The sequence below is a fragment of the Rhea americana genome, unplaced genomic scaffold (genome assembly GCF_003343005.1).
Source record: "Rhea americana isolate MKP2758 unplaced genomic scaffold, rheAme1 scaffold_368, whole genome shotgun sequence".
Classification (NCBI taxonomy): domain Eukaryota; kingdom Metazoa; phylum Chordata; class Aves; order Rheiformes; family Rheidae; genus Rhea; species Rhea americana.
This window is the reverse complement of record NW_028186499.1, coordinates 40,447-58,114: the sequence shown is the minus strand read 5'-3', so window position 1 is coordinate 58,114 and position 17,668 is coordinate 40,447. Positions and strand designations below refer to the sequence as shown.

General features: G+C 42.2%; 1 protein-coding gene across 1 annotated transcript; it reads left to right on the top strand.

The window, feature by feature from the left end:
• The first annotated feature begins 3,448 nt into the window (after nt 1-3,448).
• Nucleotides 3,449-4,405, top strand: LOC146591607 (olfactory receptor 4S2-like). The gene has a single exon (XM_085312501.1). The coding sequence runs from the start codon at nt 3,470-3,472 to the stop codon at nt 4,403-4,405; it is 936 nt and encodes a 311-aa protein (XP_085168627.1). The 5' UTR covers nt 3,449-3,469.
• Nucleotides 4,406-17,668: the final 13,263 nt, after the last annotated feature.

The window sequence follows — 17,668 nt, the reverse complement described above, 5'->3', positions numbered from 1 at the left end:
TTGCAAAGAGGCTTTATTTACTGGATTTCCAGTGATAAAATTTCTTATGAGATAAGTCTTGGAGGGTCATCAAGAGATCACCCAGGACATCTTCCGTCTCTATAAAAACTTAATCGTAACCACTCCTGAGAGAAATGAGCCCAACCTATCCTTAGAAGACTGCTGTGATAGTAATTCTTTACCATCCCCAGAGGATGGTGACTCTTCTTACAGCTTGAATGTCTTTAATGTCGATTTCTGTTTCACATGTTTTTTTGGAATACACAGAGGTTAAAAAAAAAAGAGAGAAAATACATAGATAACAAATGGACTGTTTCAGCATTCACAATGATAGGAAGCCAAAGCAGTGCACCTAATGGCCCTTTATGCATGGTAAATCCATAAAACTATCAGCCTGGATTAATGAAGGATTCTGAGAAGTGTTTACTGAATAGTTCCCTGCATATACCTGTTCAGTTTAACATTCAGCTACTCCTTTGACTGTTATTTCTTATGGAGAAACCCTGAAATACCTTTGTGATACCATTATAAAAGCATTGACTGATAACTATTTCTTTAAAATATATTTGCTTAAACTTCTCATTCAAGCAAGAATTTATTCTCCTCCTTTGCCACTTTCTTTCACATCTTCACTAAGCCTCCACTCCTCCCTCCTCGAGCCCCAAGAGCCCTTCAGGTGGAAGATTTCCTGGGAGAGGGTTAAAGATTGGTACTTAAATGATTTTCTTCTCAGCCCTTTTTTCTGCTACTGGGATATGAAAGCATCATTCAGTACACCCAGGTCACATCATCCAAACAGCCTATTAAACCAGTTCTCATATAGACAGGAAACATCAAGATACACGTGTCACACAAAAGCAAGTAATAAAATAGATGGGATTGGATTATACACTAAAAGCCACCTCCTAAGCAATTTTTGGAAGCTTTCCAGAAGCCATTCTATGTTTTTTAAAGATTCTGTGCTCTAAGACATTCATACTAGGGAAGACAGAAGTTGAGGAGATAAGGTTGTACAGCTCTTACTTAAAAAAATTAGATCTCTAAACACAGACAAGGTAAGTTTTGAAGCTTCTCTGACTTGTCTTTTAATTTGCTTTGCTTTGATTTGATTTTCTTGCTTTTCTTTCCTCTTCCTTTTCCTTTCTTCTTGAACAAATGTAAAAATACAGAAAGAAACTTTTACTAAAGTTATCCAATATCTCTAGTTATCTTTGGCTATAACTGTATATAGAGCTAGTTCTACAGCCCCAGATTAGATTAGTTTGATGCTATTCTTTTGTTTCTCATAACCTGAGATTTTAGGGAAGAATGCATGCAATAAGGAGATGGTGTAATTTCTCACTCTTTTTGAGACGTTAAGAGTGCACATTAGATTTGTTTTATTTTTGCAATCAATTGCCATTGATTGTTTAGGAATTTGCTGTCTGCTGTTATTCGGACATATAGTTTCCCCATATCATTTATCTCTTGGTCATTCCTTTCTGATTGCCTAAACATGGCACTGGAATTGCTGTGGTATGCTCCCAATCATGCTCTGGCTTGGATGGAGCCCAGCTATTTCTTTTCTGCTGGGTATTGGACAGCCATAAAGTGTGCTCATTTCATCTTTGTCATTTATTTTTTTTGAGAAATTTACCTCATTGCTCAGTAGAAGGAAGAGGGGTAGAAAAGATCACAACTTGGTAAAACTAGGAAGAAATTGATCTCACATTGTTCTTACTGATCCTTTTCCTTGTAGAAGCATCTGGAAAGGAATCATCCATGTAAATCTTACCCTTTTGAAAAACTTTTATCTAGTGTAAGTACAACTGTAAGCACAGGAAAAGTCCCTAGCTTTCCCAACTTCCTCTCTATGCTATACTTTGTGCATTTAAAAGTAATCTTGGGTTTTCTAAATTTCAGTGTTTCCTGTGAATGCTTGATCACTTTTTGCCTGCACAAGAGTTTTTGATTATGCTGCAAGTTGAAGTAGTTGGTAGATAACTTGGATTAACTGAAACATTCCACAGATTTGTTCACAGATCACCAATACAAATGAGAAGAACTGGCTGTGATGCAATTCTGCAGGACTTAAAATGGTGCATTTTAGCACCAGTTGATTGGAAATATTTTGATACTAAAAGGAACTCCATACAGTGGATGTTTTTATTAAAAGAGTGCCTGGTTTTAGTTGTCCTTAAACTCTCTGTGAAGAGTTTAATTTACTGGTTCCCAGACTACTTTGATCGAAGGAACTCTGGTGGTCTGGGTGCATAATGGCGGGCTAGAAAAGTTGCATTCTTATTAAAGATGTAGACTACTCATTTATTAGTGACATGTAATACTCTACGGGTTACAGCTGGAAGTCCCATGTTTATGCTGGAATGTGACCTTGTCTAGAATGAGAAACTATATGGATGTAGAAATGCTTCAGAAAAAAGAAACTCAGCCATAATATAAAACAGGTGGATGGCATTATGAAAAGCTCTGAGCTACTTTCAGACAAAAAAAAAGGATTATTCTCTAAAGTTAACTTTAACCTGATGGTGCTAATTTGCTTAAGCTCCTCATAGTGAATGGAGAAAAAAGGGGTTCTACACAGGACCCTAATTTAGTCATTCTGAATCAGCCTATAGACAGACTTACACTGGCTATTGGAGGGGTTTAGTTAGATTAGCTTCATCAAGCTAAGTTAATCCTTGAAAGCATAACATAAAATGTATCAGAAATCAGTAGAAGGTAAAATCAATACAGTGCTGGGACAGAAGATCTAACAAGATTCTTTCATTCTTCCTTTCTCTGATAGAAACAATACTGAGATTTAGAACAATGTCAAATACTAAATTGTCATATGCGTATTTTTTTCTCCATGATAGATAACCTTCCCAGAACTCATTTTTCAGCTTGTGCCATTTCATATTTCATATTTCAAAACATATATACACAAGAGTTTTTTCTCTGTGTTTGGTTACATTTCCCTTCTAAACAAGAATTCAAAGGTCATTTGCACTTGTATAACAAATCATCATTCTGAGAGATATTTCCAGGTATTCTTAAACACACTAATTTTACAAAGATTGCTGTCAGGGACTTTGTCTGCACTGAGGGCAAACATACTGCATTATCTGCTTATAGTGCCAAGGTGAACCTCTGGCCTTCTCCTTAATTCATGGAAGTATATCAGCCATATAGTTAATCCTTCAAGATCCTGGAGGACCAGGATTAAGGAACATATCACAAAGTGCGCCTGTCTCTATGGTACCAAAGGCATGGCAGAAGTTTTGTACTGTGGAGAATTAAATATCTGTGAAAAAAAATTAAATACAGAAAATAAACACTTCATAAGCTTAACACTAATCTTATATTTTTCTTTGTTTCTTTTGATCTCTGATGTAGAACTCATTGTTTATAATGAAAAAATACTGATGAATCATGTATTTGTCTTTGTTTTCCTAGCTGCATATTGCATGTTGCTACTCAGCTGATCAACATGGAGAATGTAAGCAGTGTGAAGGAATTCATTCTTCTGGGCCTTTCAAAAAACCAAGGGGTGCAGAAAATATGTTTTGTGGTGTTTTTGTTTTTCTACATGATTATTGTGGCAGGAAATTTGCTCATCATTATCAGTGTAGTTAGCAGCCAACGTCTGAACTCCCCCATGTATTTATTCCTCTGCTACCTGTCCGTTGTAGATATTTGCTACTCTTCTGTCACAGCTCCCAAAATGATTGCTGACTTCCTTGTTGAAAAGAAAACCATTTCCTTTGTGGGTTGCATAGCACAGCTATTCGGGGTACATTTCTTTGGCTGCACTGAGATCTTCATCCTCACAGTGATGGCTTATGATCGCTACATTGCCATATGCAGACCCCTCCAATACACTACCCTCATGACCAGGCGCGTGTGTGGCTGGATGGTGATCGGTTCATGGGTGGGGGGCTTTGTACACTCCATGGTGCAGACCTTCCTAACCATTAGGCTCCCTTTTTGTGGCCCCAACAAAATTGACCACTACTTCTGTGATGTCCATCCCCTACTACAACTGGCCTGTACTGACACCTATGTTGTGGGCATCATTGTAGTTGCCAATAGTGGAATGATTGCTTTGAGCTGTTTCTTCATCCTGGTCATGTCCTACATTGTCATATTGTTTTCCTTGAAAAGGCAAACGTCCAAAGGGCAGTACAAAGCCCTCTCCACCTGTGGGTCCCACATTACTGTGGTGATTCTCTTCTTTGGGCCATGCACATTCACCTACATACGCCCATCCAGCAATCTCTCGGAGGACAAGAGGGTAGCGGTGTTTTACACTGTCATCACGCCCATGTTGAACCCACTAATCTACACACTGAGAAATGAGGAGGTGAAAACTGCCATGAGAAAACTGTGGAATAGAAAAGTCGGGAGTGAAAAGGCTGAGGTATAGAACTGTGGTAACATTTCTTCAGGAACTGAGAAAATCAAATATCTCTCCCTATAATTCAATTTTGGAAATTTTACTGAAAGCTCTCTTTTGAAGAAAAGCTTCTTTTTAGCTGCTGTTGTAATTAGGAAGACACTGAAAGCTCATATTTTGATTGGAATGATATTCTAAACTCTGTGACTACCAGGGATTCCCTTTTTGAATAGCACAGGCCCAGGACCGGGACTTCCAAGCACTATCAAAACACCAGCAAATAACTAAATGCTATCAAAAATATTAAAATGTGTTCCAGGTAGGACATCCCATTAGTCAGAGTGTAAACTCTCAATTAGACAAACTCCATCTGCTCTGTAATCTACTCAGCTAGGAAACAATGGCCCAAGCTGTCTGCAAGGCTATTGGTCACCTGCTGTTGGAATTGTACCAAAGGCTTCCTCTTCACTTTGGAATAAATGCTTTCTTATGAGTACAACATTGTCATATGCTGAATCCATAGGTTAGCAATTAAACTGCTGATATTAGATGCTGGTTGGGTCATTTGATGCAGATAATATGAGGAGAAGCTTCTCCCTTTCTCATTCCAGTGCAACTCTCTTCCTTTCTGTGGTAGTTCACCTATCACTAATGCTGTCCTTCCTAACCATCCCCTTTGCCCTTCATCTCTGCCTCAGATTTTGTATTTTAATGTTCAGACTGATACAGAATCAAAGATCCAAGTGAAAGATAAATTGCTCACCATGTTGCCCCCAAAGAAAGCATTTGCGGGCACAATTTTATGTGTCAATGAAAAAGAAAAGAGCTATTCAGGAATAATACCTGTGTGCAGGGTGACTCCTAGAGCAACAGGGCACATTTATAAGTCCAGGCAAAGGAAGAAGCATGTATTCCAAGGGAACAGCTGGAACAACTACTACTGCAAGAGGGAAGAGAAGAAATGTGAAGATGAAAGATTARATCAGCTTAGAGCCAGTCAAAGCTGCCACAGGGAGATTAGTTACAGCAGCTAAGGTTCTCCACAAGCATAAAGTAGCCAAAAGGAGACATGGGACCCTGACTCCTACCTTGCCAGGAGGAAAACCGCAAGTCAGCTGAAGGAGGGAGGAAGAGATACGTTTAATGCACTCTGAAAGTAACTAAAGCACTTTTTTATTTCTCCCATTAAAATCATAGAATAATAGAATCAGCAAGGTTGGAATGGACCTCTGGAGATCATCTAGTCCAACCCTCTTGCTCAAGCAGGGTCACCTAGAGCATGTTAGACAGGGTTACAGCCAAGTGGGCCTTGAATATTTCCAGAGAAAGAGACTCCACAAACTCTCCGGGCAACCTGTGCTGGTGCTCTGTCACTCTCACAGGGAAGAAATTCCCCCTCACGTTCAGGCGGAACTTCCTGTGGTTCAATTTCTGCCCATTGCCTCTTGTCCTCTTGTGTGGCACTACTGAGAAGAATTTGTCCCCATCCCCTTGACACCCTCCCTTCAGGTACTTATAGACACTGATAAGATCCCCCCTCAGTCTTCTCTTCTCCAGGCTAAACAGGCCCAGCTCTCACAGCCGTTCCTCAGAGGGCAGATGCTCCAGTCCTCTGATCATCCTCGTAGCCCTATGCTGGACTCTCTCCAGTAGTTCCACGTCTCTCTTGTACTGGGGAGCCCAGAACTGGATGCAGGACTCAAGATGAGGCCTCCCCAGGGCTGAGTAGAGGGGCAGGATCACCTCCCTCGACCTGCTGGCAACACTCTTCCTAACGCACCCCAGGATACCATTGGCCTTCCTGGCCACAAGGGCACATTGCTGGCGCACAGTCAACTTGTCATCCACCAGCACTCCCAGGTCCTTCTCTGCAGAGCTACTTTCCAGCAGGTCAGCCCCCAGCTTGTACTGGTGCCTAGGGTTATTTCTCCCTAGGTGTAGGACTCCGCACTTGCCCTTGCTGAACCTCAGGAAGCTCCTCTCTGCCCAGCTCTCCAGCCTGCCCTGGTCTCTCTGAATGGCAGCACAGCCCTCAGGTGTATCAGCCACTCCTCCCAGCTTGGTATCATCAGCAAACTTTCTGAGGAGGCACTCTGTCCCTTCATCCAGGTCATTGATGAAGAAGTTGAAYAGGATGGGACCCAGTACTGAGCCCTGGGGGATGCCACCAGCCACAGGCCTCCAGCTAGACTCTACACCACTGGTGACAATCCTCTGAGCTCTGCCTTTCATCCAGTTCTTAATCCACCTCACTGTCCACTTGTCTAATCCACACTTCCTGAGCTTATCTAGGAGGATGTTACGGGAGACAGTGTCCAAAGCCTTGCTGAAGTTGAGGTGGACAACATCCACTGCTCTCCCCTCATCTACCCAGCCAGTCATGTCACCATAGAAGGCTATCAGGTTGGTTAAGCAGGATTTCCCCGTGGTGAATCCATGCTGGCTACTCCTGACCACCTTCTTTTCCTCCATATATCTGGAGATGACATCCAGAATGAGCTGTTCCATCACCCTTCCAGGGATGGAGGTGAGGCTGACCAGCCTATAGTTGCCTGGGTCCTCCTTCTTGCCCTTTTTGAAGACTGGAGTGACATTGGCTTTCTTCCAGTCCTCAGGCACCTCTCTCGTTCTCCATGACTTTTCAAAGATGACGGAGAGTGGCCTGGCGACAACATCCACTAGCTCCCTCATTATGTTCCCTGTAAACACTTGCTTGCACTTCTGTTGTACCTTAACATGGCTTAAGTGTGATTCAAGACAAGAAGGTGTTCTCTGCACAGGAGAGTAGCAGATCTACAGACCAGACTCTGGAACAACGTAGGAGATGTTCTGGTTCCCCAAATGTCCTCTCCTCTATTCAGGGTATGGCAGAATGGGTTCCTATTTCACCTGCATGCACTAGGTACAATGCAGACGTTTCAGTGTCTTCATCTCACTTTGGTGGGTTATGTAGATGGCAGCTAGTAGGAAGGAAATTGGAAAAGTCCTGATTCTCAAGGCTCACAGGGATAGTGTCCCTCAGACCTGGGCCAGCATGTCCCCCATGCAGCATTCACAGTCTGTGGCCACAGCTAAAGGTGGGATCACCCATACCTATTTGTAGCAGTCTCAATTCTTCACGCAGTGCAGGACAATTGTCTAGCTCAGCACTGTTGTCAACACAGAGGGACAGGTGCCTTTAGAGGTTTGTCTGTCTCATCCTATGTGAGATAGGTAGAAAGATGGGGCCCACGGACCCTCTTTATACTGCAACTGCTAAGGGGTTAAGGCACAGGGCCAGTTCAAGCTCAGGTTTATTATTTAAAAACTGTGGGTTTTTTAATGTTTTGGGGAAGAACCCCATGATTTTTCTGATTCCTCTTCTGGGTGCTAGATGCTAGCAGGCAACAGCAGGACCATAGCTTATGGAAGGTGTCAACAACAACAGCATTAAATTCCTCTGCATATAGGCCCAGATTTTTATCATAATTTAAAACTAGGACTAAACAGCTGCTTCTATATTTTGCATTGTCTGAGTAAAAATATCTGGCAAGTAGTGAGGCCTAACCACAAAGATTTTTAAAGTTTTGAAATAATTTCCTCTTTTACTTCTTGTTTCAAACTTGTACAGACCAGATGTCTAAGTGATAACAGTCATATAGCACAGTTATTCAAGCCGCAAACATGCAATGGCAAGAACAAGTTAATAAGAAATAAGAAAACATGTGAAATATTGGCTTAGAAGGGAAAAATAGCTGACGTGTGAGAGACATCTTTACTCAAAAAATGTTTGACTGCAAAGATAATATGAATATAAAATCTTGAAAATGGTCAGCCATGACGTTTGTTTTAAATAGAAATGTTTCCAAAATAAACACATAGCTACTACTATGCTATGGAAAGTAAGTAAGAAAGCAAGCAAACCCACACACAATGTAACATGGTCTAGATGATCACTTTCTGGAGTCGCCTTGTAGAGATTACTCTGATAGCTTTCCAAAATATATATTTTAGCTCCTCGTCTACTAATTATTTCTGACAAAGAAAACTTCAGACGCCTCTAAGATTTCATTACTTCTGGTAATCTTGTGCTTCTGCTGTGCAATTTACTTTAAATATTTCTGCCACAACTTCTCCATTTTGAAAGAGAGAGTTGTTCATGCTCGTGGAAGTTGTTTTTGCAGAATGAGAGATGGAGATACACATTCAGGCTGTTTGTTTCATCATCTGTACTTTTCAGCACTGGCAGAGATGTGAACTTCTCTCATAACACATAAGAAGCAACTTGGAGCTGAAAGGTTTTGAAGAAACTGTCTAAAGTGGTCAGAGAAGATAATCAGAAGAGAATAGCAAGCAAACTGTTGGAGACTAGTAAATATAAATTATGTAAGTTTTCTGATATTGCTTCTTTGTTTTATTCAAGCATGACTATGAATTTCTGCCTTTGAAAATAAGCATTATTGTTAAGTGACTTTTGTGAGGTAAATTTTATGAATTAGAAATAACTCAGTTACGGTTCTTCCACCCTTTAACTGCTGTCTTCTTTGCTTATTTTTCAATTATATGCCATTTGCAGAAATATCTGTCAAAAGGAAGTTTCTAGTGTTACAGAGTCAAGGAGTCAATAGATAATTGCAGCACTTCCTATGTACTCAGTCTTAAAACATCCCCTCTAGCTGTACACATTCTGGCAGCAATGGTTTCAACACACATGCTTTGGGTTTCTTCACACTGCTTTTCCTCCACACGTGGAATGGTGTGGAGATAGGGATGGAGACACGAATGAATATTTCCTTTGTTGCTAAAATTGGAGAGTAGAAGAGGCAGAGATCTCATGAGAAAGAACTAACTGACCTGTGACTGTGGAACCAGATTAAGATCCCAAAGGACTTGCCAGTATTGTAGACATTGTTATGCAGCTCTTGCCATCTATCTTTTCAATGTAGAAACTGAACACTAGTGATACTTGTGTACTGTACTAGAATGCAGCAAAGGTGAATACGAAGGTGTTGGTGAGTAAAGGAGATTCAGCAGTGGTGCGTTTATTACCCCAGTGTCATCACAGGTGTATTTATGAGGGTTTCCATGCCTAGTCCAGAATAGGTGAGTGTATCCGTGCTACGTGATACTTGATGGGAATGGTCCGTGTTGCAACTTTTGTATCTGTACCACCTGCTGTTTGGTGAGAATAGTCTAGTGCTGTAACTTTTTAGTGCCTAGAACAATACTGCTGTGTTAAGCGGGATACAAACAAGTAACTAACAAGGTCATGGAAATCTGTGAAAAAGAACAGCGGTCGGTCACATATAGATTCTGTGGCTGGAAGCTGGAATCACCATGAGAAGCAGTCAACATGAAGGTCAGAAGCTGAAGAGTAGTGAAATAGCGACCCCCAAAGTCAAATGTGGCCCCCGAAATAAGTCTGCATGCGTGCGCAGTATCATAGCCCGATTATGCAACCGGGGTAGAGTTGGGCTAGACTCCCTGCACTTGCTGGCCCCAGGTGCCGGGACTCCCGCCTACCGCAAGTAATCATAAATGCCGGAGTTTTCCGAAGGAGGGTGAGGCTGCTACACAACAGAGGACCACGTTGCCTCCTTGGGGACGCCGGAAAAGATTGTGCCTGCCGACTCTCCCTCGCACCATGCAGACGATCGGGACAAGCATTGAGGTGGTCCTTCTCGAGATTACCATCGGGTCGGTCTGTTTGTAAGTATCTACTAATAAACTTCTTGCTACTGAAGAGTGTTTGTGTGTGTGTGTGTGTGTGAGTTTGTGCTGGCTGGCCAAACCGGATGTTTGGCCCCCAGGAATCTAACTAGAACAGTGAGTATACAAAAACTTTACTAACCTATCATGCATTAATGCAGTTTATATCTCCAGTATTCACCCAGGTACTGTAGGAAAGGTGATCTGAGGAAATATAAGCCAGCTCTTTCTGAGACTGAGGTCTCAACCCAGAAACGCATGAGCAATAATTGGAACCAATCCACATAAGAAGTAATCCAGTGATGCACGAATAGGACAATGACTCTGCTGCTTCAGGTTTCCTGGCATCCCTTGAACAAGGTCTGATTTCTTCAAGCCATCTTAAAGACAATTGCCCCTAAAGGCACATCTCTGCTAAACAGACATGAAGTAGGTGTCTGCTTTACCTCCTCCATAATGAGCTACACTGATATTTGAAATGATGTTTATTAGCCAACTGCCTTGTGTTATGATATGAATATTGACATTTGCACAAAAATGCATGGACTTTCTACCATAGTTAGAAAGCAACAGTAAGGGCTAATTCTGTTGAATTCCTTCAGAGGGTTGAAAAGAAGGTATATCCACTGTTTGAGCAGAATTCCTTAGAGGATGTGTTGAGATTCAAACTGTAACATGCACTGTCCTTTTCAGTCAGTTTTTGTTTCCAAACAACACTATAAAAGTGGATGTTTTGGGAACCTAGTAACCAGTCTTCCTTTTTTAAAATGGGCAAAGATCAGAAATATGATTTTTGAGGATATTTCGACCAACTCACTCAAATAAATAAATGGAGGTTGCTATTACACACTTCAGTAACACATTCTGAGTAAGATATCAGCTGTTATTCCTTAAGAGAAGCATTGATTTTGAACGGAAACTTTCCCCAAAAGACATCAAAGGGAATATACTAGTTTTTAACATACCAGTGTTATGGATGTGCACTGATAAAATTGTGCTTCTAATGACATCGCAGGTTGCTTTATTCTGTGCTTGAGGTCTGGTCCTAGAATTGGGAAGATTGGAAGGGACGTCTGGAGATCATCTAGTCCAACCCTCTTGCTCAAGCAGGGTCACCTAGAGCATGTTAGACAGGGTTACAGCCAAGTGGGCCTTGAATATTTCCAGAGAARGAGACTCCACAAACTCTCCGGGCAACCTGTGCTGGTGCTCTGTCACTCTCACAGGGAAGAAATTCCCCCTCACGTTCAGGCGGAACTTCYTGTGGTTCAATTTCTGCCCATTGCCTCTTGTCCTCTTGTGTGGCACTACTGAGAAGAATTTGTCCCCATCCCCTTGACACCCTCCCTTCAGGTACTTATAGACACTGATAAGATCCCCCCTCAGTCTTCTCTTCTCCAGGCTAAACAGGCCCAGCTCTCACAGCCGTTCCTCAGAGGGCAGATGCTCCAGTCCTCTGATCATCCTCGTAGCCCTATGCTGGACTCTCTCCAGTAGTTCCACGTCTCTCTTGTACTGGGGAGCCCAGAACTGGATGCAGGACTCAAGATGAGGCCTCCCCAGGGCTGAGTAGAGGGGCAGGATCACCTCCCTCGACCTGCTGGCAACACTCTTCCTAACGCACCCCAGGATACCATTGGCCTTCCTGGCCACAAGGGCACATTGCTGGCGCACAGTCAACTTGTCATCCACCAGCACTCCCAGGTCCTTCTCTGCAGAGCTACTTTCCAGCAGGTCAGCCCCCAGCTTGTACTGGTGCCTAGGGTTATTTCTCCCTAGGTGTAGGACTCCGCACTTGCCCTTGCTGAACCTCAGGAAGCTCCTCTCTGCCCAGCTCTCCAGCCTGCCCTGGTCTCTCTGAATGGCAGCACAGCCCTCAGGTGTATCAGCCACTCCTCCCAGCTTGGTATCATCAGCAAACTTTCTGAGGAGGCACTCTGTCCCTTCATCCAGGTCATTGATGAAGAAGTTGAACAGGATGGGACCCAGTACTGAGCCCTGGGGGATGCCACCAGCCACAGGCCTCCAGCTAGACTCTACACCACTGGTGACAATCCTCTGAGCTCTGCCTTTCATCCAGTTCTTAATCCACCTCACTGTCCACTTGTCTAATCCACACTTCCTGAGCTTATCTAGGAGGATGTTACGGGAGACAGTGTCCAAAGCCTTGCTGAAGTTGAGGTGGACAACATCCACTGCTCTCCCCTCATCTACCCAGCCAGTCATGTCACCATAGAAGGCTATCAGGTTGGTTAAGCAGGATTTCCCCGTGGTGAATCCATGCTGGCTACTCCTGACCACCTTCTTTTCCTCCATATATCTGGAGATGACATCCAGAATGAGCTGTTCCATCACCCTTCCAGGGATGGAGGTGAGGCTGACCAGCCTATAGTTGCCTGGGTCCTCCTTCTTGCCCTTTTTGAAGACTGGAGTGACATTGGCTTTCTTCCAGTCCTCAGGCACCTCTCTTGTTCTCCATGACTTTTCAAAGATGACGGAGAGTGGCCTGGCGACAACATCCACTAGCTCCCTCAGTACCCATGGCTGCATCCCATCAGGGCCCATGGATTTGTGGACATCAAGTTTGCCTAGAACATCTCTAATCCTATCCTCCTCAACCAAAGGAAAGTCTTTCTTTCTTCAGACTTTCTCCCTTGTCACCAGGGTCTGGGATTCTTGAGGGCTGCTCTTAGCAGTGAAGACTGAAGCAAAGAAGGCATTCAGTAATTCTGTCTTTTCTGCATCCCTTGTCACCAGGGCCCACGCCCCATTCAGTAGCGGGCCCACATTTTCCCCAGTCCTCCTCTTGTTACTGATGTATTTGAAGAAGCCCTTCTTGTTGTCCTTAATGTCCCTTGCAAGACTCAATTCCAACTGGGCCTTAGCCTTCCTCGCAGCATCTCTACATAATCTGACTGTATGCCTATAATTCTCCCAAATAGCCTGTCCCCTCCTTTGCATTCTGTGTACTTTCTTCTTCTGTCTGAGTTTTGCCAGGAGCTCCTTGCTCACCCATGTAGTTCTCCTGCCCCCTTTGCTGGACTTCTTACTCATAGGGATGCACTGCTCTTGAGCTTGGAAGAAGTAATGTTTGAATACTAGCCAGCTCTCCTGGACCCCCCTTCCTTCTAGGGCATTAACCCGTGAGATTCCTCCAAGTAGGTCTCTGAAGAGCCCAAAATCTGCTCTCCTGAAGTCCAGGGTTGCAATCCTGCTTGTTGCCTTACCTCTTTCCTGCAGGATCCAGAACTCCACCATCTCATGATCACTGCAGCCAAGGCTGACCCCAAACTTCACATCTCCAATCAGTCCCTCTCTCTTGGTTAGGACAAGATCCAGCAGGATGCCCTTCCTCGTAGGCTCCTCCACCATCTGTGACAAGAAGTTATCATCGATGCATTGCAGGAGCCTCCTGGTCTGCTTGTGCCTTGCTGTGTAGTCCTTCCAGCAGATGTCAGGGTGGTTGAAGTCCCCCATGAGAACCAGGGCCTGTGATCATGAGGCTACTTCCAGCTGTCTATGGAAGGCCTCATTGACTTCCTCTTCCTGGTCAGGTGGCTTGTAGTAGACACACACAACAGTGTCCCTCATGTTAGCCTGCCCTTTAATCTTTACCTGTAAGGTCTCAACTAGCTCCTCCTCCATCCCCAGGTACAGCTCGATGCATTCTAGTTGCTCTTTTACATAAAGAGCAACTCCACCACCTCGCCTTCCTGGCCTGTCTTTCCTAACAAGCACGTAGCCATCCAGGACAGCATTCCAGTCATGCGAGCTATCCCACCCTGTCTCCGTAACTGCAATGAGATCATGGCTCTGCAACCACACACAGATATCTAGTTCCTCCTGTTTGTTCCCCATGCTGCACGCATTGGTGTACAGGCGTTTCAGAGAGGTAGTCATACATGTAAGTTTCCCAGGAAGGGTGTAAGGGGGTCCCCCATAGCCATATCCCAAACATACATCCCCAGCTGCATGCACCCGTTGGAGGCCCCCCAACCTGTGTTGTGCTTTATTGACTACCCTACTACTGCGAAACAACTTAAATATTAAATGTGATATTCCAACAGTCAACTTACAGCTTCAGAAGTCTTTCTTCAGAAAAATTACTCTCTATGCAGTTTAATGTCTGAGAATTAGATCTCCTGCAACACATCAGGCCTTAACTAGGAGTTTCAGCAGATACCTTGAAATGAAGAATCTTTCTGTGGGATTAATTTCCCTTATCATTCGTTAGGGATCTAGTCAACATCTATTCCAGACTTCTCCTATAGACAAAGGAAGCAATATCACCTTTAAAGGACAATTCATTCCATCTTAAGATAAGTGTGATAAGCAGAATGGATTATCCTGTAAGGGGGTCTTTGTTGTCATTGATTATAGGATATGCTCATTTAATTCCCTGTCCTTAGTACTCTTTACTAGTGAAACTGATGACGTAAGTATCCTACCAAATTCAATGAATCCTGGTCATGTCTGTCCCTATCAACTCTCCAGAAAGCCCAAGTACCTAAGATTTAGATGTTTAATTTCCAGATAACCATAGCAAAAGAAGAGTAATTCCATCTGGAATGGGTAATTCCCTAGCCTAAGGGACAAAGTAAGAAATAAGAAGTACAAAACAGCTGTACAATAATTGCATGGTGGAAAGAAAGCCTCAGCATCCTCAAACTCACCACTGCTACTATTACTGACTCTCTTTCTTCTCTCCTTGGTATCTCTATTTGCTTTTTGCACCTGAATTTGACAGCCAGATTTCAAGAGTGAGGAATAAGACCAACTGAACAATATTAACAAAGCTTTAGACTACAAACTTCAATATAAATTCTTTTAATAATAATAAGACCATATTAATGTAAATAGCAGTACAGTTTAAGATATCAAAGTAATCAGTTCTGCTTTCTGATTCTGAAGAGCTACAGTACAACTCTGTGAGGTTTAAGTATTAAGTATGCAATCTGAATATGAATCCACCTCTGTTATTAATTATGATCAAACTTGATAATTCTTCCTATAACTAAAATACACATTCCTTATACACAATTGGCTGTTTTCTTCCACAGAAGACTCCTTTTGTATCTAATAACACATCTACTCTTGGACTAACATCTTTCATTAGATAACCTCTTTGTCTCATGGACCATCTAGTTTCAAGCAGCCTGCTCATCTGTGGACCACATATATTCCTGTGATAACCCATTCATCTGTGGACCATCTAGTCTCAGATTATGTGTTCATCCATCGGGGTACATTTTTCTTCAAATGCAGATTAAAATTCTTCAAGTAGTTAATCACTGGTGATTTGCTTATAGTTCTAGTGCCTCTGGCTTAACATTGCCTTTGCACTTTCAAGGCCTCTATCATCATCCTGTGCTTGTATTTCTGTTATAGTGTTGTTTTTCTTGAAGACCTTTCCATCTGTGGTTTTCTGATAGCCTAATTAATGTTTTATTAGTACAACCTAATCACACATATACTTTTCTTCTAAGATCATTGAATAATTAACTCTTCTGAAGAAAAGAAAAATAATGGCCTATTAGAAGATGCTGACATAGATATAATTCTTTAGTAACAGTTTGCCATTAACCTTTCTCTAGTCTTGCAATATCATTGGACACTTATTGAAATTACTTTATGATAACACGATGAAGAAAGGCTTTCTGGGAAGCTGAGGAGCCTTTGAAACATGTGAGTGGAGACCCTTCCCCTGATTCTGGCATGAGTTTAAGGACATCTCTATCTGCCAGAAAAACTAGCTTATTTGTGCTACTTTGAGGGTTTAGAGGTTTTTTGACAAACTGCTGGACTTCAGAGCAGAAAGCTGAATTGAGTTATTCAGCTGAAGACTTATTTGCTCTGACTGTCCCTAGCAGAGAAAGTCATCAGTGGGGCTTAGACAGGCAAAAATGTCACAGGCAATGCAGCCTTAGTTAAACTGTACTTATAGTGGCTGCTGGTGTTGTGGAGTGGGGGCAACTCCTGGGACAATGAATACACAGTGCCATGCGTAAGAAGATGAGTGAGGGAAGCTAGTCTGTTTCAGCTGCACCATGAGGTCTGCAGTGTATAGCACTGGACTGAGTCCTGTTCCAGATTGGATTAGACTGGCAGTGTAATGGATTCCTGAGTTCTCATCTAGACTATGTGAAAGCTGTGGTGTTCAGGAGATAGCTGGGTTAAGACTGGATCAACAAGTATTGCTTGTCTGGGTTAGTTACTATTCTTTCATTTAGTCCTCTCTCACAATTTAGCCAGAAATATCTGAAACCTCTGTGGTATTATAGGAAGAATGAAAATGTTTGCTTTCAGGAAATTTGTACTTCTAGATCCTGCTAGAGTTGCTCTGGGAACTGACTGTTTATTTTTTAATAACGTCTGTCAGTCTCAGTGATAAATCTATGGATATGGAATAGTGGAACATATTTCTTCCTCATATAGTACATTTACACATAAAAGGGCTTAAGTGGTTCAGGATGTGAAAAACGTGTGTAATGTGTGTGTGCTATGAGTGATGACCCCCAGTAAGAGGGAGTGTAGCTTTTTATGGGATCTTTAGTTGCAGTCATTCATAAGAATAGGCAAAATGGTTTTACATCCATTTGTCTAATAACTCTGTGCATTGAGGCAGGGTTATAGCAAGTTCAGTTTCTTTCTCTGTGCTACTTTCATGGACAAAGCAACAAAGAATGAAGTCCTTCTCTGCTGAAGCCAGTGGCTTTTTGTTCTCCAAGAGCCAGCTCCCTGAGTCAGATGTAATGTGATCCAAAATCAGAACTCAGGGTTGGATTAAATTTCATTAACATAGACTTGAAATAATTCCATAAATCTGAGCTTGTCACTCTACATTATTACTGTAATTCATAGATGTAAATATATACCTTTCAAGGTAGTCAGAGATAGGTGTGATATAATTCTCTTCAGAAACTATGGAGGCAAACAGACTTTTATTTGCCTTCATGAGCTATAGAAAGAGCCTAGAAGTTTGGTTTATGCTTTGACAGCTAATTTACAGAAGTCTAAACTTAAGTAAGATGAATTCCAGTCTTAACATTTGTAAAGAATTCTTCTGTGTGCACATTTTTAGCCTACGATGAATGCAAATTGATTCAAGGATATTCACATGCAATAAAGGAGGGTAGGCTGTCACTCTGGACCGCCTGCTGTGTGGTAGCTCTGTTTTTGTATTGAAGACTGGAGTCTCTCACATCACTAATACTATAAACACTTTAAGGTGTCTGATGAACATGAACTGGTTTTACTAAAAAGTTAATGAGTTAATGATCACCTTCAGACTATGAGTCAGGAAAAAAGACTACAAGGATGTATGAGATAAGGAAGTGGAAACAGAACATGGAAGTGATACTGCTGAAATGGTGCTAGTTAGCAACAGTTTAAAACAAAGCTGGGATATCTTCAAGGCATTAAACTTGAAAGTTAAAAATTAGGTGAAACTAACTGCCTTCAAAATTGTCACAATTATACTTTCTCACATTAAAGTTGTAGCTCTTGCTATTACAGAAAAGTTTTTAATACTAAAGTTATTTCTTTCTTCAMTTCTGCATTCACTTTTCTCCTGCTTTTCTTGCATAATGAGCAATTATTTCAGAG